We start from the raw sequence: 27,491 nt of genomic DNA on the forward strand, positions 1-27,491 counted from the left end.
TGAAGTCAAGGTTGCAAGCAGCAACATTGTTTAGTGAACACTGAAGCGAACAGTGTATGTGATGTTCAATTTTGCTCACGTTGATTAACAGATGAGCGATTGAACTTTGAAGCCAAAATAGGATACCTTGGGCAGAGTGGTCCGGCAACGCGTGCATGCTCATTCGACAGTCTCTGGAAGGTATCCAACTGAAAGGTGGCAAAAGCAAGAGTGATAAAGAATTGTGAAATCGAAGTAGTCCTGCAACAGGTCAAGCAAAATCCTGTGCAGAATCGAAAGTCTTCGATGTTAATAGCGTAAAGAAAGTTGGCGACAAAGTAGATGGGAGGGAGATCAGCTGAGAACCTTTGGTTTAAGCAAGTTTGTGTTTAAAAAGTTCAATTGAAATTGGTCCGAGCCCAGCAGACGGAGACTAATTGAATATTGTGTTAGAGGATCTGACCCCGGCTGAGGCGGATCTGAGGTGAATAGTGCATCGCCTGAGAAATTGAGTACTTGTGAAATCCTAAGAGGAAAGGAACATATTGTTTGTTGCATCAGGCCCTCTGAAAGAAGAGACTTTGAAAGGCAAAAAGACTTGGGCACTGAAGGCCCCGATGCTAATGAACTGAATCCCTGTGCTAGGGAAGCCAGAGATTGTTCTAAGCTCGAATCTACTGCTTTGTCCTGTGCTGAAAACGTGGGGAAGGGATGCCAACAGCCTGAACACCCTGACATATCATTTTGTGAGCACTTCTTTCTCTTTTGTAACACTGTTTCCCACACTATTTGTATTTATAGGTACGGATTGGCAATAGGTTTATTAACATAACACCTTATATTTTGACAAGACCAGTAGGACTGCATTAATATTTGATGGTGGGTTTTTCCCATATGTAGATTTAGGATTAGATGGGAGTTTTTCAAACCCTTTTTGAAGTTCAATAAACGCCCTTGAACTGTGGTCACTTGTGTCTGTCTTACTGTTGATACCATGACTTCCTTACATAATACAACACACCCTGGCACGAGACTAGATCAGGTAACTACAAGTGTGTGTGAACAGAGGAGGGAACCTGTAAAGAGAGTACACTAGGTATCCTGACAACTTAAAGGCCAAAGATAACTGTTTGATTTTTAGTATTGATCTAGAGGAAAGATGAGAACAGTTGTGTATAAAGAAATATGAAGAAGAATCCAGTTGAAGGAAGACGCCCTCTGGAGTAAGGAGCAGTATGCTGTTGGAGTTACTTATTGCTTTGCCCATTTGAACATTACTAAAAAAACTGAATGCATATGAAATTCTCCTTTTCACTTTAAAATTCATTTTCTTAGAATGTGAGGGTCGGAATAGTACTTGACACAGGACTGTTTTGCTTTGGACATTCTGACACTGAAAGATCCTTAGTTTTGAGTTTAGGTAGGGAAACGCCTATAGTGCAGGGACAGAGGCATTTTCCCAACTCCTTTTATTTATCAATAGGTCTCTAGCTAAAACCATGGCTAACTTGTGTCTGAGTTTCATTCCGGACTCCTCACAGATGTCAGCATTCCAATCGATTGAGATGGATCAGAGGGAAAGGTAGGAGGCAACCCAGTCAAGGGATTTCTCTTGACTTCCAAGGTGGACAAGGGTGGGAAAGAGAGAGGGGCGGTCCAATATGTTCAAGAAGGTAGAGCGATCGAGCAAGATTAGAATAGAGAAGTGTTCATAATGGTGGCCAGAGATCATAAAGTTGGTGACGTGAGTTTATTTTAGTATCCAGCTAGATAGAAATCTTATTAAGGATGGTTAGTTCCAGGATTTTTGGAATAGTGAGGTGCAGGAGGGGTTAGCAGTTCTCAGGGCAGGTGTCATTTCAGTGGGAGAAATTTCAGTTTGAGCATAGAAAGGGAGGGAGAATAGTTAAGTAAGGGTATCGCAGATGTGCTATCTTCAATGAGAAGTAGTGACTCGTTAATGGGTAGGGAAGGGGAGATGTCACAATGGCATGGAGCAGAGAAGGTGCCATCATTGTAGGAGGGGTGGTATGGTTATGCACCACCGGAAGACGTGGCATTTTGTGTCTTGTGGAGGCACACCTGAGCGCCGATCTACGGTTGGGAATAGGGATAGTTGGATAGTAGTTTGAGAGCGATAGTGGTTCTCTTAAAGGGTAGCATAGAGACTACTTAAAGTCAGAGTAGGCCTGTTTTATAGATGCCTGGACAGGAGATATATGCAGAAGGGAGAATCTGGCTTTGGCTAAGTAGAGGGCCAAGGAGTCTGGTTTCAATTTTCAGTTCTAGATGGAGAAGATAGCGGGAGGAGAAAGTGGAGGAGAAACAGCAATACTAAATTGGAAAATAGAGTGGTAAAAGGAATCAATTGTGAGATTGTATATAGAAAGTAAGGAGGAGAGGAAGAGAAAAGCGAAAGATTTGGGGGGGGATTGAGTGGGTTATTTATGAAGTGAGGTTTGTTAGTGGTTGTGGATATTTCCGGGAGGTTCATGTCACTCAGCATTACCAGTGGGCTGTAGTGGGAATGGAATTAAGGACGGGTGCAGATAAGAGAAGCAGCTTATTATGTAATCAATGTTTGTCATCTGCCGTTTCCTTCTTTCTGCCCCTGTGCTTTCCACCTATGCGTAGATAATTATCGTTGGATCTCATTTAATGTTGTAAATCCCTTTCTTGGGCTTTTGCAGGCAGACAAATGTGCCTGTATAAAAAGCTGTCTGGTAAAGATTGTTTACACAGCCTAAACAAATTGGCCACCCCACATTTCCTCGCAACCATAACTAAGCAGATGACGGAGGCAAGAAAACAGGTTGGACGGCAACAAGCAGGTGTAGACCAGAGTGTGCCCAAGCACAAGTAGAGGAGTATCGGAGTCAGACGGCAAGAATGAGCCAGGCGGGTGGCAGGCGGTATAAACTAGTCCTATGTCCGTAACCTTACACCACCACAACTATTGAAACGTGATGCTCCTCCCCTGGACCAAAAGGGTGCAAGAAATCTCTGATCAAGTCAAGGAGGATAGCTGCGCGATTGCAGTGATGCCACTGATGTCATGTGGAGTTGTATTAACAATTTGTTGACTGTGATGACAGCCATTTTATTGTAATGTCCGTTTTAGCACTATTTAGGTTTCCTCTAGAGGTTTGTTTTTGTTTTACACTGCTGCAAAGGAGACTACAGATATGTTAGCCACACATGTACAAAAGGGGTTCTTCTGATCTATTTTGTTTTTGCCTTGACCCAATCCCTCTTCACGGATGTCCTTATTCATTTGGCCCTCGACTTTAGATCTTATTGTCACCATCATCATCCTTGGCTTTAACTCCACATTCACCCCTTTCTCCTTCCCTCTCAGTCTGTGTCCTAGACTCTTTAGAGGCACCCATCACTACTTTTTACTCTACATTCTCCTATCTATTTTCTATTCGCTTCTTCCCTTCTCTTTCTGTGTCTCTTCTTTCTCTCCCTCCACTCCATCCTTCCCTCTCTCCCTTGTCCTTCCCCTTCCCGCTGTTCTCCCTTCTCCATCATTCTTCCTCTTGCTCCATTGTCTTCTTTTTACTCCGTTCCTCTCCCTCTTCTTTGTTTCCAGAATTGTTACCTCTATTTTCACCATCACCCTATTATTTTCTCACCATCCTCTTCCTGCTTCCCATCACTACCTCCTCTCTCTGCACTATCCTCCACCCATCCCTTTCCACACTCCTCCAACCCTGCAAAAGTGAGATTTGTTTTTTTACCAGCTTCCACCTGAACCTGTACAAATGTAAAACAAGTACACAACACACAGTTGGTTATGATTCCAAAATGAAGAAAAGGGAACTAGTCTTCATCAGAGTATCAAAACCCTTTCTGCAGCTTCTATTTTTGAATTAATTCTATGTCGGGACCGGAGGCGAGCATTATGCTTCAACCTCTTTAATTCTACTCTTCAGCATTTTCAAAACTTTCTATCATCTTCTTTCTCTCAATGTTTTTTTTTTAAATGACATTTCCCAAACAGTCTCTTTTCTGTAGTTATTCTCATTTCCTGTCACTGTAGCCTTTAGCCACTTCCTTGCGGCAACTCATCCTCTTATTTTCCTCCTCTTCAGCAAGATCAAGTACTATCTATACTGTTGAGCGTATTTTATGTATGATTGCAACACATTTGTATATATTGTACATGTATAAGGCAGTTGCTAGTGGTGATATTGATTACTGTAAGTATGGCTGTTTAATAGCAGCGTCGCTACATGTTAGTGCATGTTCAGGCTTATGCGACTCTGGAGAACAGATTAGCTCCCCCGGAGCTAACGTGTTTAGGAGATAGTGTGTCTCACCTTGTGCACATTGCAAGCATCAACAGCGCACCGAGCGTGACCCGTGCTTCATGGCAAGCATGTCCGGGGACCTGCTTGGGCGCCAACGGTGTGCCAGCGATTGTGGAGCAAGGGAGGAGAAGCTCCCCCTTCCTTGGGGAGGAGGAGCCTCTCTCCCATCACACAAGCGACAAAAACCACCAGCCGGAACGGACCGCTTGTAGCAGAGCGAGCTCCGAAGACCAGGGCAGGGAAAAGACTGCAATAAGACTACTTATACTACGGATACATAGGCAGTCATAACGGTGCACGAGCCCGGAAGCTTGTCGGAGGACAATCGGTCCTATGCTCGCAATCGGTTCTACGCCCTGAAGCGTTTCCAGCGCGAGACATGAGGCAAAAGATTATACAGTGTGTTCAGCTCTGCTGAACCATGTGGCGGACTCAACACCATATTGTCGCAAAGACAGTATCACACGCTGATATATAAATCACATTGATCAGCCCAGAACAAGGTCTGCCTGCTACCCTGGGAGCCAATTGAAGCAGTGCCTCACTGCAGTGAGTGTCCCGCTCCCTCAGCACATACCTGAGTTTCAGCGGATGTGCGTTTCAGCCTGCTTTGTTCAGGCACTGGCACATAGCACCTGGATCTCAGCATAATGTCGGAACCGGAGTGTAGTGATGCAGGACAAGCTGAAAGTGACCTGGAGCTTTGCTTCAAACATTTGTTGGGAAACTCTCCAGTTGAAGCAGTAGCGAAGGGAGTGAAGCTGCTTCTAGACAGGCTGGCTATGACATTGCAAGGATGTCTGCAAAGGCAATCAACTAAGAAGAAATCCTTCAGGGGAGTACCACAGCCAGGAAGAGGAAATCCTCTTCTACTCCCCCAGCCCAAAGATGTGGGGTCAGCCGATCTGACCCGGAGGCTGCTGATGCCTTTTGGGAAGCTGAAAAAAATAATTCCTGCCTAAATCACCAGTGCCAAGCCTCCCGACCCCTGAACCAGGGGAAGACAACATGAGCAATACAGTTAAGGACGGTCCCCAGAAGGTACTGCTTTCTCACAAGAGGAGGAAGACACGCAGGATGAGGATACCACCCAGAGGGGCAGTAAAAAAGCCAGGAAGGAGGAACATCTAGAAGTCCTAGATACAGACCTATGACATGTTTGTCCCGTTAAGGGCTCAGCAATCCAAGTCCTCAGACTGGCAGCTCTCACCTAGAGTGGCAAAGTACATGGCTCGGAGACTTGGGAAGCCACTGGACAAAGACGCCAGACAAAGACGCCAGAATGCACATGAGGGCAGAATGGCATGGAAGGTAGCCGAGGCTCCCAAATTGGACCCAAAAATGATCATCTTCACCAAAGCTGCAAAGGAACTGAGAAAAGGTACGGACAGGTCCTGGAGAAGTTGTCCGGAAAAACTGCTGGACCTCACCGGGCCCCATAGCAAAAATTATGAACCTAGCAAGTGCTCCAGGGATACAGGCAAGGAAGTAGATCCTGACGCCCTTGCAAATTAGGCGTAGCGTGCAGTGTGCCACCTGTGAAACGCCAACTGCACCATTTCTTTGGAGAGGCATAGAGGAGTCCTGCTTAAGATAGATGCCACGTTGAGCAAACTCTCCTCCTATGAGGCGGGGAAGCAGCGCAAATTCTCCTCTCCGGGTAGGCTTTCGGCAAAGAGATGGGGAGATTTGTGGGAACATATACATCCCTAGAGAAAGCCCAAATGACCATCAAAAAGATCGGAGTTTTTACCGGTACTGGGCGTCATCCGGCCCGATCGTCCGGTCGCTTCTCTTCATCCAGAAGGCCCCAAGGCGCCAGAGCCCATTACTGGGAATAACGGCAGCAAGACTCCTTCTTCCCGACTAGAGGGAGGGGTTCAGGGGTCGCAGAGGGAGAGGAGCAAGCAGACAAGGAGCAACCGAAGGTGAGAGAAGGGCAGATGCGCTCTCTGCCTGTGGGTGGGGGGATAGCAAAGCATGTTTGGCAAAGTTGGCACACTCTCAAGCGTGGGTACTGCAACAGCCCGTGGTTCCCAATTATCTTGTCCCATGCGCAAGTGGAGCAAGCGCTCCTGCACGCAAAGCTCACACGGCTGAAAGTAAAGAGTGCCAGAGCCTTGTGGCACACAGACCCCCTTTTCTGTGAGCAATATGTTCCTAGTCCACAGAAAGGAGAAAATGAGGCCAGTCATAAACTTTATAAAGCTAAAGAGCTGCGTGACCTACTGGCATTTCAAGATGGAGGGAATCCATATGCTGAGGGACATTGTCAGGAGAGACGACTGGCTGGTCAGAGTAGACCTGAAGGACGCTTACTGGACAGTCCCGGTGGCAGAAGACTTCCGTCCCTTCCTAGCGTTCTGGTTAGGAGGGAAATTTTGGTGTTTCAAAACATTACCTTTTGGCCTAGTCTCAGCTCTTTGGGCTATCAACAAGTTAATGCGGCCAGTGACAGCAGCCATTGGAGAGAAATTCATCCGCATTATCATATACCTCGATGGCATCCTACTGTTGGCAGACTGCAGAGAGACTTTGCGATACCAGACACAGTGGGTCATGGATCTCTTGACGTCCTTAAGTTTTCTAATAAATCAAGAGAAGTGGGACGTGATCCTGACCAGGACACAGGACTTCCTAGGTTTCGTGGTAGGTGCCAGAAAGGCAACGCTGGAGCTGCCAGCGAGGAAGATCTGAGATTTCAAGAGAGATAAAAGCATGCCACGACAAGAAGGTAAACTGTCTCTGCACTCTAGCAAGGCTAGTTTGTCTACTAGCGTCCTCCACTCAGGCCATCCTACCAGGGCCACTACATTAGAGCCCTACAGAGACTGAAGATCAGACATCTTCAGCAGGGACTCACCAGACGGTTCCATTAGACACTGACTCGACCATAGAGTTACAGTGGTGGTTACAGAACATGGACGCGTGGAATGGGCATGCCATTTTCGGGTACAGCCCAGATCTAGCGATGGTATCAGATGCCAGCAGAGCAGGCTGTGAAGCCAGATGCGGCTCAACAGAGAATGGAGGCAAATGGATTTCCGAAGCACTACGGCTACCTATAAATTGTCTAGAACTATTAGCTGGATCTTTGGTGATCAAAGCATTTACGAGAGGCCGGGTGATCTGTTGCCACCTGCTAAACATGGACAGCATTTCAGCCGAGCGATGCATAAATCATCTAGGAGGGACCAAGTTCAAACTACTAGCTGGCCAAGGACCAGAGAGTGAAGGGAGCGCTCCCTCTGATCGCTTGCCGGGTTTAGGGCAGAGATGAGCAATGGCAGGCATTTTGAGTCATGCTGCACAGCTTATCTCAGACTCTGGGACCCCTCCCACTAGCAGGAGCAATAACACAGTGTGGAGTAAGTGGGTGCAGTGGTGCGAGCAGCAAGTTGCTCCTCCTGTTTCGGCACCTAAAGTAGCTTTCTTCAATTTCCTGGCCTCACTCTTGGAAAGGGGCAGGGCGTTTAGGACAGTCGGAGTGTATAGATCAGCAGTATCTGCAGGTAATGCGACAGTAGAAGGCGCTCCAGTAGGAGTCCACCCAGTAGTGATTAGGCTCATGAAAGGAGCACGGTTCTGAGTCCGTACAGACCCGCAAAATGCACACATGTGGGACTTGAACATAGTTCGGTGTTTTTTAACAGTGGCCGGAGAACAAGCACCTCTCGACATTACAACTGTCTGGGAAGTTAGCAATGTTATTGAGGCTAGTGTCTTGCAGGAGAGTATCGGGTGTTAAGGCACGGGAGATTGACAGAAAGTTATTTGGGCTGGACGGCGCAACATTCATGCTGGTGAGGAGGACAAAGACAAATTACTCCTCCATTTCATACCCTTCTCTGACAGGGAAGCCCAGCTTTGCGTAGCGACATGCATCCGTGGGTATGAAGCCAGGACAGCAGAGTTTCATCCAGCAGGGGTATCCCAGCTGCTCATCACCCGCAAGAAACCTTATATGGCCATGGCGTCTACTACGATTTCCAGATGGGTCCGCAATATCATGTAGCAAGCAGGAATAGATCTGAGCAGATTTGGCGCTCAGTCGGTGAGAGGAGAGATGGTACCCAAATCCTTCACGGCAGGGGTGTTGCACGTGGACATATTGTGGGCGGCGGATTGGTCGTGTGATAGTGTCTTTAAGAAATTCTACTTCAAACCATTCCCTTCAATGGCTGAAGCAGTGGTGTGGAGCTTTGAACAAGCATCATGCTCCCCTCTGGTCTTGACATAGAATGAGGATGACCTAGGCTTACAGCACTGGGAGTCTTGGTTCTATTAAAGAAACCGAGGCAAGCATTACTTTCCCACCCAGCGCATGCATTGTGTAATGTTGTTGCACTAACACTGGCGTTTCTATTCCGGATAGTGACCAAGGCAGTGTATTCTCCCTCTCTAATAGTGTTTTGTTTTCTGATCCAATAGGGGAGGACCAGAAGACCGGCTCATGAAAGTCGTGGATGTGCATTTCGAGAGCAAGTTGAGTCATGGAGGGAAGGACTGATTTGGAGTGTTGTGCGAGGACCTGGATGTTTATCAGGACCATGTTTGGTTTGGTGTGTTAGTTATGATATGAAGGGTGTAGTTCAGAGCACTCAAAAAAGAGGAAGAGTTGCAGGCAGGAAGTGGCTAAAGGCTACAGGGATGGCAAATGAGAAGAACTACAGAGAAGAGCCTAATGTTTGGGAAATGTAGTTGAGAGAAAGAAGATGATAGAAAGTTATTTATTTTTCTGTTTTAAATTTGAAACTGCTGGAGTAGAATTAAAGAAGTTGAAGCATAATGCTCGCCTCCGTGTCTTTAATAGAATCAAGACTCCCAGTGCTGTGAACCTAGGTAATCTTCATTAAATTACTGTGTTCCGACTGTTCAATTTTTATTGTTAATGGAGTATGACATGTTCAGTTTGACTGAATTATTTTTTTAATTTTACAGATCGAGCAGCGATTCATGAATTGGAAACAAAAATGAAGGATGATCGTAAGTCGGCTGGACAGAGGGCCTTGTATTTTGCTGGCTTATTTCTATGGCATGTTGGACGCCAAGATAAAGCACGTGAATATGTTGATAGAATGATCAAAATTTCCAATGGAAGTAAAGAGGTACGTTTTTTGAATAAAACAGAAAATGTCACATTTGCTAACAGATTTCGAGCACTAGGGGAACATCCTGATTGCCTGCTTCATTGGCTGTCCCTAGGAAACGGCAGAGACCAGCTTTGCCCTTTTTCTCTCCTTACTATTGTTGTAGCTCTATTTTGTTACATACATTTAACTACCCTATCATATTTGTCTGTTTCTTCCATTGCCAGGTTGTTGTGCATTAATTTACTAATTCTCTAAACTTTTTTTCTTCTGTTGCTCAAGCTCTTTCGAGTACATGTTGGTCGTGATCTGAGAGTGGAACCAGAATGAGGCCATCATAATCTCCTATTATAAAATAGAGGTTGCTGTAGTGAGACTATTCCGATAATGACTGTTTGCCCCATTTATTATCTTTCCTCATAGTTCTTTAAATGCCCTGATCCTATTTATTCTCTTCTCAAAAAAGCAAATTGTGCTGGTTTGTGTGCTTCTTTGTCCATCATTCCTCATTGCGTTTAAGGTTGTTACTCATAAGTGCTACTAATACATCACATATATGATCAAGGATAGGAGTCCCCTACCACATAGATCCAGGGGAGTAACAAAGCAAGTAAACTGGGAGAGGGGGGGGGGGTCACGCGGGGCAAATCACTGAAAAGATCTAGCAAAATAAGTGACCATCAAATTAAGAGGCCAATGAGGGGATAGGCCAGGTCAAGGATGTTATAAAATCAGATAATCTTTATTATACACATATAAAATGACATCACACATAATGCTGAATCCATGATAAAACAGCATAAAAACAAACAATGAATATTAAGTATGTACAGGTAAAGTGCATTATAACCGAGTGAACACCAATTGCAGTCGCCCCCCAAGAAAAAGAAGGCAAATGTCTGGGGGAGCTGGGCAAGTGGAAAACAAAGAGAGACAAAGGAATGGGGGGCATAGGAACAAAGAGAAGGATATCTTGTTGGAATCCTATTGAAGACCCCAGTCTCAATCTATATGCACAATCCACAAGTCAACTTTAAGACTAACTAGAACTATTTCATCAATTTAGAATAAGGGATAAGAAAGTGCAGAGCAACACCTCTCCAGCCTCATATTCTGGGATGGCATTAAACTTTACAAATTATCGGACAGGCTTGTAGTGCAGAGTTAATAAAAAGGTGCAGCCTACAGCACTTGTCACCATTTCAACCAACACACAGTCACCCACTAATACATCACATGGCAGAGCCAAAACTACTCATAAGGAGTTTGGGGGAAAGAAAATGGCATTGAGGGACAAATGCAGTTCTTTAGCTGTTTGCCCTTCTTCTCCACAGTCATGGGTTGCTAGTTTACCATACTACTTATTGACTTGTGTTGTAATTCTCATAATGTCTGATCATGACATCCATCATTTTGCAAAGAGGTGCAGTCAGTTTTGTTTTCTTTTGTCATGTTTCTTTGGAAATGGCATACTGTGTTAAGTGATATATATACTTTTAAATTTGATTTGTGTTTAGTGAACATTTGACTTTTCACAATACATAAAAAAAGGAAAGAATCAATTCATCAGTAATACTTAAAATACACATTTACATTCCCTTAATTATCAAAGGAAGAAAGGAGAAGAAAGAAGAAGCAAAAAGAAAATAAGAAAGTTAACACTTCAACCAACAAGATTAAATAAATAACATTTCTCTGCTTAATCAACAATTTTAAATAGCCGTCATACCTTAATAGTTGGTTCAGTTTTCTCCAGAAATCTCACAACCTCCAAGGATAGAAAAGTTTCAAGGGGATTGTGTCCTCCTACATATTCCACATCTATGACAATAGAAATGGGAACTGGAACTTGGCCTGCAGTTCGTAGATAGAGAGTGGGAGGCCATAATACACTACCACAAAAAAGTATCCAGAAATGCCTGACTGCAATTTATACAATTCTACATTAAGAGCAGGAGCCACAGCGTGCCCCAAATGCAAAGAACCCTGTGCGGAGATGACCCATATGTTTTGGGGATGCCCGGCAATACAAACCGTCTGGGCACAAATCAAAGCTAGGGTGGCCGAGGCGGACATTACTTTGGATGTGCAGACACCTAAAGCATGCATCCTGAGAAGATACCCTAAAAACAAAAAACAAGCCTTTGAACAGACTCAAGGACCTAATGTACATTCTTGCGAAAAGACGCATCGCCATGGGCTGGAAATGCCCCAAAGCCCCTAGCGTATCACTGTGGTGGGAGGTTCTCCGGAGATGGCCGGCTGCCGAAACGGGGGATTGAGAGACCGCGCAACGACAACAAAAATCTGACACTTCCAATGATCTACTACAATGGGTGGCTCTCACAGTGACTCTGTTCTGCCCGAAGGAGGATAGTTCCTCCTACGAGGATACAAACAGCCCACGTTAACCTTCGGTGCACACAGATCATAGCACAGAACTGAATGGTCTTGGAAAGTTGGGAGGGAGGGAAGGGGGGGGGGAGTTACTTTTGATTCCGTAATCGACCACGCAATGATCTTACGGTTGTATTGTGAATGAAAATAATTTAAAAAAGTAAAAAAATAAAACCGGACAGTAATTACCACAGCTCTGCTGCTTCGTAAAAATGTTTTGGCTCCTGCGTCGATATGTCGATACGCCGTCCCTCGAGGGCCTCTATATACTAGGCTCTATATACTGAGGCTGAAGGCGTCGTGTGTTTTACTTATAACATCGAGGGATGTTATAAGTAGGACACACGACGCCTCCAGCCTCAGTTCCGTTTTTTCCGTGAATGTGTTTGCTTCGAAATATTGGCGTGCCTCGGTTCTTCTCCTGTTGAATCGGTTACTTCGTACTTGGTTTTGTGAGAATCATGTCTTCGTCTTCTACCCCGAGGTCAGGCTTCAAGAAGTGCTGCGACTGCGGTTCCAAGATGTTGCTTACGGACCCACCCAACATCTGCCTGTGGTGCCTCGGCGAGGACCACGCCACCGATGACTGCAATGAATGCCAGTCTTTGACATCAAAGGCCTTGCGGGAGCAGAAGAATTAGTTATCTGTAGGTAGAGTTTCCAAACCCCGTAAGTTGAAATCCGCTGGGCTTTCGACCGACGATTCGAAGGGCGACTCTCCGCTTTGGCGCAAGTCCAGGGGGTCTCTATCCTGGAGTGGTTCCAGCCATTCCTCTGCCTCTTCTAGGCACTCTCGGAAGCGCCTTCACCGGTCGCCTTCCCCGTCCGAGGACTCCGCCAGACGGCGGGTAGCTTGTCCCAACAAGCATTAATCTCTGGAGGAATGGGACGCATTTCGCAAGGAGATGATGGCGATTTTTGAATCGCAGGGCTCCGTTCCATCCGCGCCTTCGAGAGAAGCCGGCAGGGAACGCGCTAAGGCCACTGCTCGTACGACTTCGGGCTTGGGCGTTCGGCGTGATCATAGGGAGCCGTCGAGGTCCCGATCGGACAAGGTAGATCGCTCTAGCCATGCCCGCTCCAGGTCCCGGTCCTCGATGCCCTCGAGACCGTTGGAACCTGTGAAGCCGTCTAAGAAGGCGTCGATGGCGTCGACGCCATCATCGAACATGTCATTTTCTCGAATTAATGAATTGACCAATAAGCATGCAACCACCCTAGCCTTTGGTGCTGATGAAGCGAAGCGCATCTTGTCTCATCAAAAGCAGAGAAAAACCTGCAAACCACAACAAATCTGGATAGACTAGTTTCACAGCTAGGAAAACTTATCAGACGTGAAATAGCACAGAAACTCCATGCTACAACGCTTGTAGAATACTAGAAGTCCCAGAGGATACCTTGGGGTCTAAGGGTATATCGAAGACCTACTCTATGCAGTAAAATCAAGGCATTCGTTGCCAAATGGGACCAGATCCTAAATAAATGCTCACTTGACCTCATCCTACTAACCATAGAGGAGCTTTCTAAGTCATTAACCACCATTGACACAGACATTGAGGCCCTGAAATCCCAGTTATCGCAATTCAAATCAGCTGATGAACTTAAGAGCCTTCTTGAAGACATTCCCGACAAATTGAATAACTACAAAGTAGACATTGAACAAAGGAAATTAAGAAAATTTAAACAAGATACCTTCGATTATCTAAATGACATTGCCTATACCTGACAAGAGTTTTACCACCATCGAAACCTGAGTAGAAATAGACCTCCGCATCCGAACTTTCCGAAATCCGGTAGTGACAGCAGCAGTGGGAGTACAGGAGATCCAATCCCACAAACATCGAGACAACACCCACCAACAACCCAGAGTGAGGCTGGGGATACCCACACCGATAGACCAGCTGAACAACACACGGGGCCAACAGCACCACCATCGGAGTCTTTTTTAGGCCTAAGAGAACGACAAAGTGAAAGATCAGAAAAGGTAAAAAGACCACAAAAAGGCAAGAACAAGTAACAGAAAATTTAGTGATCAACATCTCGAGTAAACCTCTCTCAAGTGACCAATTTTTCGTCCTCAACAGAGGTCTTTCATTCGTCCCAACATGTAACACATCTCTATTTGAAGAACAAATTTGTCTCCAGACTTATGAGGAAGATCAGACTGAAGATGTTCTTCGAAAGTGAACCAGGACATGATGACGATATAGAAGATACCCTTGAGCTACGGCCAAAAAGAATTTTTGACTCACCGATACAAAACCCTATTCTTGACTTGTTTGAGAGAAAATTACTTAACGACTTTAAACGTCTTAATTACCAGAAAACATTTCCGGTTAACATCAAGAACAGCCAACTCGAACACATAGAGACATTGGCAAGAGACGAAGTGACGATCGGACCGGCAGATAAGGGAGGAGCTATAGTTGTTATCGATACAAGGTACTACACCAACAAATGCCTGGACCAACTCAGTGATCCCACAACATACACCCATTTGAATGGTGATCCTTTACAAGGTATTAAGACCTTAATTGAAACATCAATAAACCATGCACTGGACAAGGAATGGATCAGTATTAAAACAAGTCAGTACCTCACCAACAAACAACCTATAACACCAGTGTTCTACGGTCTCCCTTAAATACACAAAGACAACCAAAATCCACCACTAAGACCAATAGTCGGGGGAACAGAGAGTATCTTTGATCCCCTGGCTACTTATGTGGATCGATTACTACAACCCTTAATTCAGAATATTCCTACGTACCTTAAAGATACCACAGATTTTTTGAATTGCCTTAAAGAAATCTCAGCAATTGGCCCCGACTGCTTGATTTTCAGCATGGATGTATGTAGCCTTTACACTTCGATACCTCACAATGAAGGCATTAATGCTGTTGATTGGTTTCTCTCTAACTCAGAACACACTCGAGGTAATCCAGAATTCATTATTGAACTACTTGCGCTGATTCTACATAACAGCTACTTCCGATTCCAAGGAACTTTCTATAACCAAATATCGGGAACATCAATGGGGTCTGCTATGGCCCAGTATATGCAAACTCTTTCATGTACAAATTTGAACTTGAATACGTCCTAAACAATCCTACATGGTCTGCCAAGATCATTCTATGGAAACAGTTCATAGGTGACATTTTTGGTATCTGGTGCGGTACAAGAGCGGAGCTGGACCTCTTCCTGTCCCATATGAACACAGTACATCCGAAGATTAAATTTACAATGGACATTGGAGAACCAGATCTACATTTTTTAGATATCAGATTGAAGATTCATGAAGGGAAAATAACCACCACCATTTACCATAAACCTACAGATGCCAATAACCTGTTACACTTCACCAGTTTTCATCCCAAACCCATGCTGAAAAGTCTTCCCTATAGCCAAATATTGAGACTGAAGAGAATTATATCTGATCCAGCAGGTATGGATGTTGAATGCTCACAACTGATTGAACGCTTTGAAAAAAAAGGATACCCAGATGACCTCCTACAAGAAGCTAGCATGAGATCCAATCACCTTACACAGAAAGATCTCTTAACACCAAAACCCAAAAATGATTCAACTCCTTTAATCTACATTTCAAAATATTCATGACAAAGCTTCCAGATTAGCAAGTCAATACATTGGAACTTGCTACAAAGTGATGAACACCTGAAATAACCTTTCCCTAGAATACCTATGATGGCATTCAAAAGAGGCCGAAACCTCAGAGATAGACTTGTGAAGGCAGAAAGAACGAACAAGGATAAACAGAAACTTCGTCAAACTAAAAAGATGGGCACCTTCCCCTGCCTCAATTGCATTAATTGCAATAATGTGATTAAAGGAGACACCATTTCTCACCCGTAAATGGGCGAAAAAATCAAGATCAAATGCTTTGCCACCTGCATGACGTCAGGCGTTGTATATGCCTTGAAATGTCCCTGCGGTAAACTATACATTGAACAGACTACAAGACCATTGAAAGAACGTATATCCAAACACAAATCGCCTATTCGGCGCCACAACCAAAAATCACCAGTGGCGAGACATTTCATGGAAGCTAGACACAACATTGCGCATCTGAGATTCCAGACCATTGAAATTGTAAAAAAAAACACGAGGTGGTAATTACACAAAGCTTCTGTCCCAAAGGGAAAAATACTGGATATACCTACTGGACACAAAATAGCCTATGGGCCTTAATGAGGAAACATCCTTGAACTGTTTCATTTAGAAACACTATATACTTGTACCGCCCTAGCATTATTGACCTCAAATTCACAACCACGTGCCATTTTAAACAGGTTTCACCCACCCCTGATGGTATGTATTGAGTTGACCAACAACTCAATTGGTCCTCCTTCAACCAATCAATAGATTGTGTATAAGAATAAGGTATAAATGTATATATTAAATAAATATATTTGTACTCCTCCCTATACTTACAATGAATAGATAACACATGTTATAGATATGTTGTCTAGTCAGCATTGTGGATTTGTATATAAATGTATTACAGCATTCTTGCTGATTCATCACCATGAGCACGCTTGAGCCAGCGCATCATGTCTGTAATTGCACCCTGATGTTTATATACACACATGTATGTATGGATGAATTACTGTATTTGTAATGAAACGCACTGTAGGCATATACGAAATACATAATTCAAATAATTGATGAATTGGCTTTACCTGGGGTCAATAGAAATTACATGCCGTAACATATATACCATTATTGGTTGGTTAGATACTTATTAATGTCCAATATGTCTGCCATATCATTGTGTTCTCTTGTTAGTCCTTTATCTAGTTCTCCCTCACGATTCTCTTTAGCCAGTGAACTTGGTGACGCCCACTAGAGAGTCGCCAGTTTCTCCACGATCCTTGTCTCCTTGGACACAGATCGCGCTGTGGGACTCGTGTTACACTGTATGCTGTAGAGATAAGGTACGCGTTTTCTGCTACTCACTTGAGCCCATATTGACTCCCTTTTTCTCTAATCCTGCTCTTGGGATATCCACGCGTAACCTTTAGTCACACAGGCACTCTGTTTTTTCAGAGAGCACATACGGCTTTGAATCGCCTGCCGTTGATGTCGTTCGCCATTCTGCTCGCGGCGTCCTGACGGCTCGACAGTTTCCTGGGTAACAAACCACGACATAGGAGGCACACTGGTTTGCTACCGGCTGACATAAGGTCAGTTACATGAAACTCCTTACATCTATCAACCTAATTTTACTTTACCACGATTTCAGGCTGTTGCCAGCCAGACATAGCCATACCATCCTAGATGTCCCCTTTGTTTAATTCAAAAATATGTTTTACAGGCAGCCTGTGCCTATCTTGATCCTGCACCTTGGCAGTGAACCCATTAAGACGTGGGGCTTTACCTTGACAGTGTGCACGCGCGTATACCTGCCAGTATCCTCATTGAGGACTGAACGTGAGTTCTCTCCTTTCGACTTTTGCACTCATTTTTGCTGTTTTCCTATATCACTTCAGCTTCACTTCCTCAGCATCCCCATTGCAGTTCTTTCTTTTTACCACATGCTATTTTTAACTAGCTAATTACCATGACTAACCAGTTGAGCCACGTCTAGTATTACAATTCTTTGAACTTCACCCCTACCGTGACTAATCCGTGGTGCTATTTCGACTGTCACCCCTCTAGGTGGTAGGGGCGTTCCAGCGTTTGGATCATTTCTACCCATTAACTGAACGCAATATGAATGTATTGAATATCTAACCATTACTTCAAATTTGTGATACACACTTGGTTACTCTATCTCTCCAGTGCCTTTGCGCAATCCTACACAATTCTCAAGGACTGAGATTTTCGATTCCTGCAGATACGGATCCAATATAGCAGTACCCTGATCCATTTAACTATTAAGGTAATGCAATTATCCATCTTTCTCGTGCCTTCCAACCAATAATGGATATATATATCAGGATCCTTCTTGACATTTGATGAACATTCCTTGTCCACATACGATTAGGAGGTCTTCATATACATGTCCTGGCTGTTTTACATTATATGTCTCACTTTTGGTCACCTGCTAGAATGTAACTTGGTCTATAAATGCATTCTGTCTGTACAAGCTTGAAATGGATGGGTCCCTCTATATATAATGGACACACTACTTGTGTAATTCACAATGAATGATTCACTAGCTTCTTGTAGCTACATCTAACAATACCTTTTTTGATTTCTTTGCTTTATTTATGTTTATACCATGTCCAACAACAGTTCCACAAAGGCTTCTGAAGAAGAGGATTGACCTCGAAACGCGTCAGCCTACCACAGTGGAATTTCTGTTATCTATGATGATGTAGACAATGTATTGCTATTTTTAGTGCTTCTGCTTCAACTATGTTCATGAATAAATGGGAGATACTCCTCCATTCACTTTTAAATCATTACTATAGCATCTTTTTTCCAATAAGGAATATTAGAATAAAATATATCATTCCGCAAACAATTTGATAGAGCACTGAAAAATGTACTCTAAAAATGTACGGCTTTGCCACGTATCCCCAGAGTGTGCAGGAGACGGGAGGACTCCAATCCTGGGTCCTCTTTTTTTTTTTTTTTTTATTATCGACGCCATCGGCGCCATGTCCGTCGCGGGGCTCTCTCGAGGCTCTGCCTCTGAAGGAAGTCATCAACGCCATCAGTGCCGAGGCCATCGAAGGACACGCTCGGGGCTCCGGCCTCAAAGCCGTTGTCTAAGCTGTCGGCGCCTTGCTCGCCGTCGATGCTGATTCCGTTGACGCCCTCGATGCCTTTTGAGGAGGCTTTATCGGAGGTGCCCCCAGAGACTGGTGGAAACCCCCAGAAAGGCCCTGAGTAAATCAGTCAGGCCTGTGTTTGAGCCTTTTTCTGTACCCTCATCCAGGGATTTATTCCAGCCTTTGGATTACATCTCGGAGGTGGATGAAGGGTCAGATGTGAAGGGGTTTGTTACTCCTGAGGTTCTTGATGACCTGTTAGTGGGTCATAGCCAGATGAAAGACCTGCGTCAATCCTTACATGACGCCAGTGGTCTGGACACCTCTCCGGAGGTTGAGATTGGCAGGCCTGAGCTTGGTGAACACGCTGAGTCATCATACAGGCATCTCATGTCGAGGGTGACGGAGTACTTGGGGTGGTCTGATCCACCTGTGGATTTTCTGCAGGATGACCTGACAGATATTTTGGACCAAGGTCCACCCACTGACCCAGTGCTGCCATTTCATATGGCCTTACAAAGATGGGTGGCAGCGGCTTGGACTGTGGCTACTTGTCTTTGCACCCCACTCCGGAGAGTTTGGTGGTGCAGACGGCTATGGCCCCAGCAAAGCAGGCTGCGTATCCTACCATCCCTCCGGAAAGGGAAGACAAGCGCTTTGACAGTTGGGCGAAGAAAGTGTTTTCATCTGGGGGTATGGCTTTAAAGGCAGCCAACTCTGTTTGTGCCTTGGCAAGATTCACTCACACTCTGTGGAATTGATTTTCTTTGGCGGCTGAACATATTCCCGAAGGGGAGGAACAGGATGGTTTTCTTGCCCTCGTTTAGGATGGCAAGGATGCCATGTGTGAATCCGTTCAGTCGGGTCTGGACGTAGCAGACTGTGTCAGCTGGTCCATGGCGGAGAGCACCGTGATGAGCGGGTTTGCGTGGTTGCGGAAGTCCTGGTTTGCTCCTGATGTACATTCCCGACTTCTCAACATGCCCTTTGATGGTGACCATCTTTTTGGCAGCAAGGCTGACGAGAGCCTTGAGAGGTTGCAGACCTCCAAAGCTGCAGCAAAGTCGTTAAGCGCTGCAGTACGTCAACCTGTGCCTTTTCGTCCTAGGGGACAGCAATGGAGAGGAGGTTCCTTTCGATACTAATCTTCCTTTGGTAGATCGAGGGGAGCTGCCAGTCAAAGGGGCCAGAGGTGGAAAATAAGGTACACGAGGTGCCATGGATGGGAATTATTGTTGCTGAACTCCAGGCTTTGGGGAATTCACATGTCTTTAAACAAGTTAAAGAGGAGAGAGGTCCAAAGACACACTGCAGACCGTAACATGTCATTTGTAAGACTATTTGTCCCTGCAGCCCTATATCTCGACAAGCTACGTATGAGGCCTTAAACCTAGTTTTCCTCAATATTGAGTTCCCACTTCATTCTGAGGTCAAACCACAGCTGCATGGGTTTGATTCCTCAAAAATCCTGTTAAAATACTTAATCCAGGTCCTTTCCGTGATGCAGTTAGACTGGACTGGGGCTTGCTGTTGTGGCTGTGGGTTTATAAGACCCCCGAAATTACGCAAATTGCCTTCTGACATTGCTTTTGGCATAGACAATCGATCCAAGTGGCTTCTCTCAAACATTTTATTCCTTGACCATTTTCTGTATTGATTAGAGCACCCTCTTTTCTTGAAGGAATACCTCCAATTCTAAACCATCCCTTGCAAACCTCTGAATGTTACTATCCAGAACTCGATTACACTCCATGGTCTCTGAGTCATTGCTATGAATATGAATCTTCCTTGTGAGACCTAGTCTGATGATGAGTCTGTGAGTATCCGATAAGTGGTCAACGAACAATTTTGGGTCATGTAGATCGTCTAGTACCCTAGAAGCTCCAAGTAGCTCTTCCAATTTAGAATTGAGGTCTCCCCTCTACACCTGAGCGTGACCTATCGATTCCTACCCTGATTTACCAAGAGAGTTGAGGAGTGTGGTGGTTTTAGAGGACCCAATTTGTAATGACCAAAGACTGTCGACAACGGCATGTGATCACTGGTACCTATTTCCACAGCTTTGAACTCCCGGCCCTCCCTAAGAGGGATTCAGACATTATTACATAGTCAATGGTATAAGCAAGTGTTCCACTTCTCCATGTTTAAGCAGGCGGAATATCGGCAGGGATGGTACCATTTGCAATGTATAGATTCCATTCTTTGAAAAAGTCTGAGCATATCTGACCATTCACACATGAGGTCCCTCTGTGGGCCTCAGCGGAACGCCCCCCCACCCCTAGCAATTATTGTTCAAGTCGCCTGCCACGAACACGTTCTCTTCTGAAAGACAATACTTAGTTAACAATATGTCTGCTAGATCCTCAAGAAAGCCTTCCAAATGGAGAGTGCGGGGCTCCAGTATAAATTAATTCCAAATAATTACATGTGGATTGAGCAGGAAAACGAAGTCTAACTGGCAAAATTAAATGCCCCGTCTTTTCAAGGGAAGTTGTTCAATAGTCCTTACCCGGATGTTATGACCAGCAACCACTAACCCCCCCCGAGGGCCTTTCCCCATTCACATTGGTTGCTTGCTGATTAAATGTTGTGAAACCATCCAGTTTAAAGGACTCCCTCAACCATGTCTCCTGTAAGAGGATCAGATCATAGTCTTCAAAGATGCATTTCCTCGACGTTTCCTTTTTAAAGGAACTAGAGCCCCGCGTGTTCCAACTCACAAATTCCCCCACCCCTAAAGCAACTCTTCCATGCCATTCAGCTTCTGGAATTCCTGGTTGCAATGCCCACATTTTATTTTTGTCGCCTCGCTTCCTCATTGCTCCGTCCTCCTCCTCCCCCCTGGTTGCTTCTCGGCCATCCACATGGCTTTCTCTCTCGAGGGACTCTCCTCTTCGATTTAATATGGGTAAGCCCTGACCTTTGGTTCTGTGAAATTTGAGGCAGTATAGCTGACACTTCTAACCCCAAATCTTTGAATTCCCTTGCTGGGTTCAACATTACCTTTACCCTGAATGGGATGTCATCACCCCCTCCACTATTGGTAACCTGATCATACGGAAAACGTATACGATCAATGTCATGAGAGGAAAGTAGAAATAAGTCTGGAATTTATCTGGTTATAGCCAAAATCCCCTGTTCAGTATGGCTTGGCCCTGGATTGGGTCAGTTCTCTTCAGCCATATTGCAGGTAGGGCAAAGGGACTTGGTTCCTTCCCACCCCGTTGGTCTTTTCCCTCAGCCCGGACCTCATTCAGGGGGGGGGCGTACAGGTCGACCACTGAGTCTGTGGGTCTTTGTCCACAATATTCCTGGCTCCTCCATCATTTTGCCCTTTCGAAATGCCTGACGTCGTGGAGGTTGCTACATTTGGATCCGGGCAGATTTTATCCGTACTTCTCCGAACTTGGGCCTGTTTAGCTGTCTCTTTAAGAAAGATTGGGGCCAGGTGTAAGGGTGTCTTCTTCCCTTCATTTAAATTTTCTGTTTGTAGACCCACACTGATTTTAGTAATTGTGGGTCTAGGGTAATTTATTTGCAATTGAGATGATTCACTTCCAGAACCTACGCCTGTGCCGTCCCGGTCTTCATTCATGTCCACTTGTTGCGCAAAAGATTGATTTGGTACATCTGGTGTGGCCCTACTGATGGCTTTGTTTAGGGCATTGAAGAATTTTTTGCCAGAACTTTTTTGCTTCATTTGTTTTGTATTCTTAGATGTCTGGGGCTGCAGGACTTCCTTAAGAATTTCTTTATTTTGTTGGGCGTCTTTTCTTTTCTTCTTTTCTTTGGCTTTTTTTCTTTTTCTTTACACACAACCTACTTCTTCATTGACTGATGGTGCATTCTGTAAGACCTCGAGCCAGGGTGGGACCAGTAAAGGTATTACCACCACCGGTTCTTAGCTAGTCTCTTCGGTTGGTTCTGACCCCGGATCATTTAACCTCTTTTTATGGTATTTCCGAAATGGCCTCCTGAGACTGGCACAACCCTATAAACTCTGAGTGTTGATTGCGACAGAGGGGTATCATCCAGAGGGATATTTTCAGCGGCACCTAGTGGTCCACCATCCTGGCCTCTCCCCATAAGCTTTTTAACTCCGATTTTGTTGAAAGTAGTTCCTGTTCCAGGACCACAAGGTGGTACTTATTCTCCTTCCACCTCATGGATTGATTGTGGTTTTCTTCTTTTAGGAGACCCAAGTCCTTACAAACCGATGAATTTAGTAAACAACTAAACCAACCATCCATGATTCACATGCCCCCACCTCCTCAGTTAATTTCAGAAGCGTACCCGACTAAGATTGAACTTCAGTCATCCATAATTCAAATACGCTAACCAAGAAGTTGAGTACAAAGCTCAGTGCTGATAAATTTGGATTTGACAATGGGCTATTGTGGATAGAGGCTGCTGGGGACTGATTGTGATCTTCATTAAGGGGCCCGGCCAATTGAGGCACCTTAGAAGCCGAAGGTAGAGCCCTGCTGACCAGAGAATCACATGTGCCCTCATCGTTGGTTTGTCTCAGGGCCACTTCACGCAAGCCCATTATTGCGACATCCACTTTTGGATGCAATTGATCAGAAAATATTCCTTCACCAAGTATACTGTCACTCAATGATCTTCTCTTATTAGACATCTCCTTAGTTATTATGCGCTTCATTGAAGATGTAGAGCGTACAGTCAAAATAATTCCTTGCTAGTGCTCCCAAGGGATGTTTAACTGGACAAGGACTAGAAGTCAGAGATGTTTGGTTGTTACAAAGTTGGCGCACCCCTTGAAACGGGTAGACAAGATTGAGTACAAATAATCTCAGTATGCAAAGATCATTCACATATTCCTCCATCTATCAGGTTTTGAACAACATTACAATACCTAAAAAAGATCAAAGGCTTAAAATATAATCCTTTGTCAAAAATGCCTCCCAGTCATCCTGCATAAAAACAAAGGAAGTTGCTAATGACACTGAAAGCCATTTTCCACCTAGGAATTAAATGTTTTTAATAATGTCATAATCACAGGGCGTGGCTTGGGGTGCCGGCAATGCGGTTGTTTCGCTGTAAGCCTCCGTGAGAAGTCCGTTCCTCCAGCGAAATCCAACATTCAGTGGAGCTGTGTCACCTACCCTGACCATTTGCGAAGCAAGCGGAATGCCTGGGGGATAGGTGGGACAAGCTACATGAGAATCGGCAGACATGAGCCCCAAGACGGCAACAATGGAACGGGTCTCGCTCGCGCCAGCGCCTTGCATGATGGCGGCCGCCACACGTAACCGGGATTAAGAGTGCTGACCGCCTGGAGAGCCAACATTAGCAGCGCTGTTAACCCCATATCATCAGAGGCAGTAGCAGAACTCCTGCTTCCACCACTTTTTGCCGTGGCAGTGAGCAGGGTGAATGGGGAGAAACCAGAGGAACCCAGGGGAATCAAAGGCAGCAGAGTCCCAGCAATGCAAACCTACCCGGAAACGGACGGAGAGTGCAACACTGTCATGGGGGATAGCGTTTCATGAACACAGGATCCGTCGCATAGCATTGCTGTAAAGGCGACAGAAAGGCAACGCAGCAATAATTCCTAGCCACCCAGCAAAAGGCATAAAATTTAGTCCGGAGCCCTCTTCCCCTCCCTCCCCCAGCCTTCAACGCTCACCCGGAGCTTAAAAGTCTACCTCCTTCCCTCTGTGAAAACTTAAAGCAGCTGACACGTTGGTGCCCGCACACAAGCGAACAGCACACCTAAACCCAGGGACCCAATCAGAACCCCCACACCGGCATCCCTGCTGTCATCACAGTTACCCTCTTAACCACAGTGGCACACACTGGCGGCTTAACAGCAAAGAAAAGGTGGGTGAAGCCGTTGCTATAGCGTAATACCACACACTAGGAGAAGATCAGCCACAATGTCCAAACAGCAGAAACCCCATAAATCGACCATGCTACAACCACATGACTGGAACAAAAAGCCAGGCACTGGGCACTCCTTAGCCCACTCATCGCATAGAGCCACTGGTCAACGGGCCACAAAGGAGGACCTACAATTCCTCCTGGCAGACAAAGTCAGAATTCCAGAATTGCATGACGGAAATGTTGTCCAAAGTGGAGGGCCTTGACAACCGAATGGGGGGAAATGGAGCACAGGGTCAGCGAAACAGAACAGACCCTACACCATGCAGGACATTTGGCAGACCTACAAATAAAATTCCAGGCCCTGGAGTTGAAGAACAAAGGCAAGAGATATCGAGAACAGGCTCTGCAGATAGAATGTACGTATTAGAGAGATACGGACATCCATCACTGATTGGGCCCTACAAGCTTACGTTAGCAACTTCTTCCAAACCCTCCTCTCAGACTGTGATAAAACCATGCTGCTTCTAGATCGTGCCCACAGGCTCCGGAGTCGCAGAGGAGCCTCCACGACTGTCCCTCCAGACGTAATAACTAGTGTCATTTCTTCCCCATGAAGCAAGAAATGATGACAGCCAGTCGCACACAGGGAGACCTAACCTATCAAGGGGCACCAATACAGATCTTCCAAGACCTGGCATCGGCAACAGTACATAGGCGCAGAGCTCTTAGACCCCTGTCAACCTTCCTCCAGAACCAGAAAATAAAATATTGGTAGCTCTTTCCAGCAACCCTCCAATACACCTTTGAAGGCCAGTCGCACACAATTAACTCACTGGAGGAGGCAGAAAGCATCCTGACAGATGGGACCTCAACCCCAGATGAAGACCTTATAAACCCATCGCCCCTGGAAGGATCAAGAAAGGCCCTGAAATCCCAACAAAACTCCTGGGCTAGAGTGGCAAGAGGGAGGAAAACAAAATACTCGCTGCTGAAGACATGACAATCTCCTCAGGCACAACTGCAGAGGCTCTACCGCCAATAAACCCTGTAAGACAGCCCTTGGTTCCTTATGATGAAACAATGAATGGACTTCACACGGCTTACCCCAGCCTAGAGTGTGCATACACGCATGGGCCTACCGGCCTACAGGCCTAATTGGAACATTGATTTAATTTCTTGCTATGTTAATTTCGTTTCAAGTTCACAAAAGGTAAAAACCCTGGTTGCGGCGGAAAATGCATGAAGTCTACAACTGGCTACTGAAGAACAACAAAAACCAGACCCCTCCGTCCCATTGGATGAGCTAGAACCACGGGAGACCACCCTGGCCCACCAAAGGCTCCTCTTCGTGACTCTTAATACTAGAGGCCTGAATGCACCCAGCAAGCGCAAATCAACGCTTCAACGCCTCAGTGATCTGGCGGGATCAGTGATTTTCTTCCAAGAGACTTACTTGGTCCCAACTGACTCCTCTGCCCCCTCCCCACCATCCCCCACCCAGGAGAGGCAAGCAACAGGGGAGCAGTCGATGACGAAAGAGGACATGCAAAATTGCTTCAAAGTATTTCAGAGACAATCTTTACTCTCCTTCCAGGAGCAATTTCAAACTTTGAAATAGGACATGAAACAATTCTTGTCGATATGTAAAGCTAGACATAGCGAAACTGGAGGAAAGAACACATGGAAGACGACACCCAAAAATCAGACTTGGTACTTGGAACACCTATCCCGCCTATCCAGCAACCTAGAAATCCAAAGTGAAGGCTTGGAAAATGGATTAAGAAGGTCTAACATCGGAATCAAAAACCTAACGGAGTCAGTGGACAACAAAGTGCACCGAGTTGGCCCAAGGAGAACAGGTTTGCCAGGTTCTCGACCAAGGAATGTACTGGTGGCAGTGACAATGTACGGCCAAAAAGAGCAAATCCTGAGAAAGGCGAGAACAATGGGCCCGTTGAGTGAACAGAAAAGAAGTCCAAATATTCCAGGACCTTGCACAATCCACGCTCCAGAAGAAAAGTAGAATGGGGCCAGTGGTGCAGCACCTAACTACCAAGTAAGGTACAAATGGGCGTTCCCATTCGGCCTCCTGTTCACAGGGGAGGGGCGACAACACAGGATCACAACATGCCAGGAAGGGGAAAAAAATCAAGAGAATGAAGATGATCGGGAACAGGCACAGGGGCGAGCAAAAGGCCCCGGAAAACCAGAGGGATGGGAAACAGTGGTAAAAAGAAACCGAGGATGACGGAGGAAGTAAAAGACAAACCAGTCCCGTAATCACCCCAAGCAAGAAGATGGAGGTAACCCCACCAGGATAGGAGGGGTGATCCGCCCGGAATCAGTCACTCTAAGACCCAGGGGGAGGAGGAAGGAGGTACAAGCAGGCTGCTGCAAGATCAGAGACATGTACAGGGGGTCAAACAGTTATGACACTCCAGGAATGCAAGCAGTCATTGGGAATAAAGGACGGAGAGTGGTTAAATATACCCAACTAAAACATTGGATCAGCCCCCAAACTCCCTTCCAGAAGCAGACATAAGACAGCTAACACTGTTCAAGACCCACATGACAACGGGCACGGGCACAAAAAAGTATCAAATCTCTACAAATTCCTCAACGATCAAGGGGACAGAAACACAATGGAACTTTATGAAGCGCTGGGAAAGAACTCTGGGCGAACCACTCCCGAGGAAACCATGGTAAAATCTATGGAACACAGTCCCTAAGCTAACACGCTTGATGCTGGTGAGAGATATGTGGCAGAAAGTTATACTGCAATGGCACTACACTCCTGAGAGACTCCATGCAATGTATTTGTCTACTCCTGACACGTGCTGGAGAGGATGCCCCATGAAAGGTGACTGGAGGCATATATGTTGGAGCTGTCCGCTCCTCCAGCAGTTCTGGGGAGAAGAGAAATACCAAGTTGCAAAAATGGTGCAGGGAGTAGACCAATTGCGGGATAGGGTATGAATGGTGGGCATGTGGGAACCAGGCCAGCTGCCCCACACGAAACCACAAAAAATGGGAGTGATGATTTTGGTAATAGCGGCCTGGCTGACAACTGGCCAACGATGGAAACAAAAAACTTCACCCACGCTGTACGAATGGCTACAGAA

At 45.5% G+C, this 27,491-nt stretch overlaps 1 protein-coding gene across 1 annotated transcript in view; it reads left to right on the plus strand.

Annotated features, from left to right (window-relative positions):
- The window catches only part of TTC21B (tetratricopeptide repeat domain 21B), a 1,345,192-nt gene that overhangs the window by 123,119 nt on the left and 1,194,582 nt on the right, over positions 1 to 27,491 (plus strand). The window contains exon 4 of the mRNA XM_069616283.1: positions 9,237 to 9,403. Coding sequence (XP_069472384.1) covers positions 9,237 to 9,403 — 167 coding nt within the window. The remainder of the gene's footprint in view (positions 1 to 9,236; positions 9,404 to 27,491) is intronic.

This window comes from Ambystoma mexicanum, chromosome 9 (assembly GCF_040938575.1).
Source record: "Ambystoma mexicanum isolate Mex_15411 chromosome 9, UKY_AmexF1_1, whole genome shotgun sequence".
In the NCBI taxonomy this organism is placed as follows: domain Eukaryota; kingdom Metazoa; phylum Chordata; class Amphibia; order Caudata; family Ambystomatidae; genus Ambystoma; species Ambystoma mexicanum.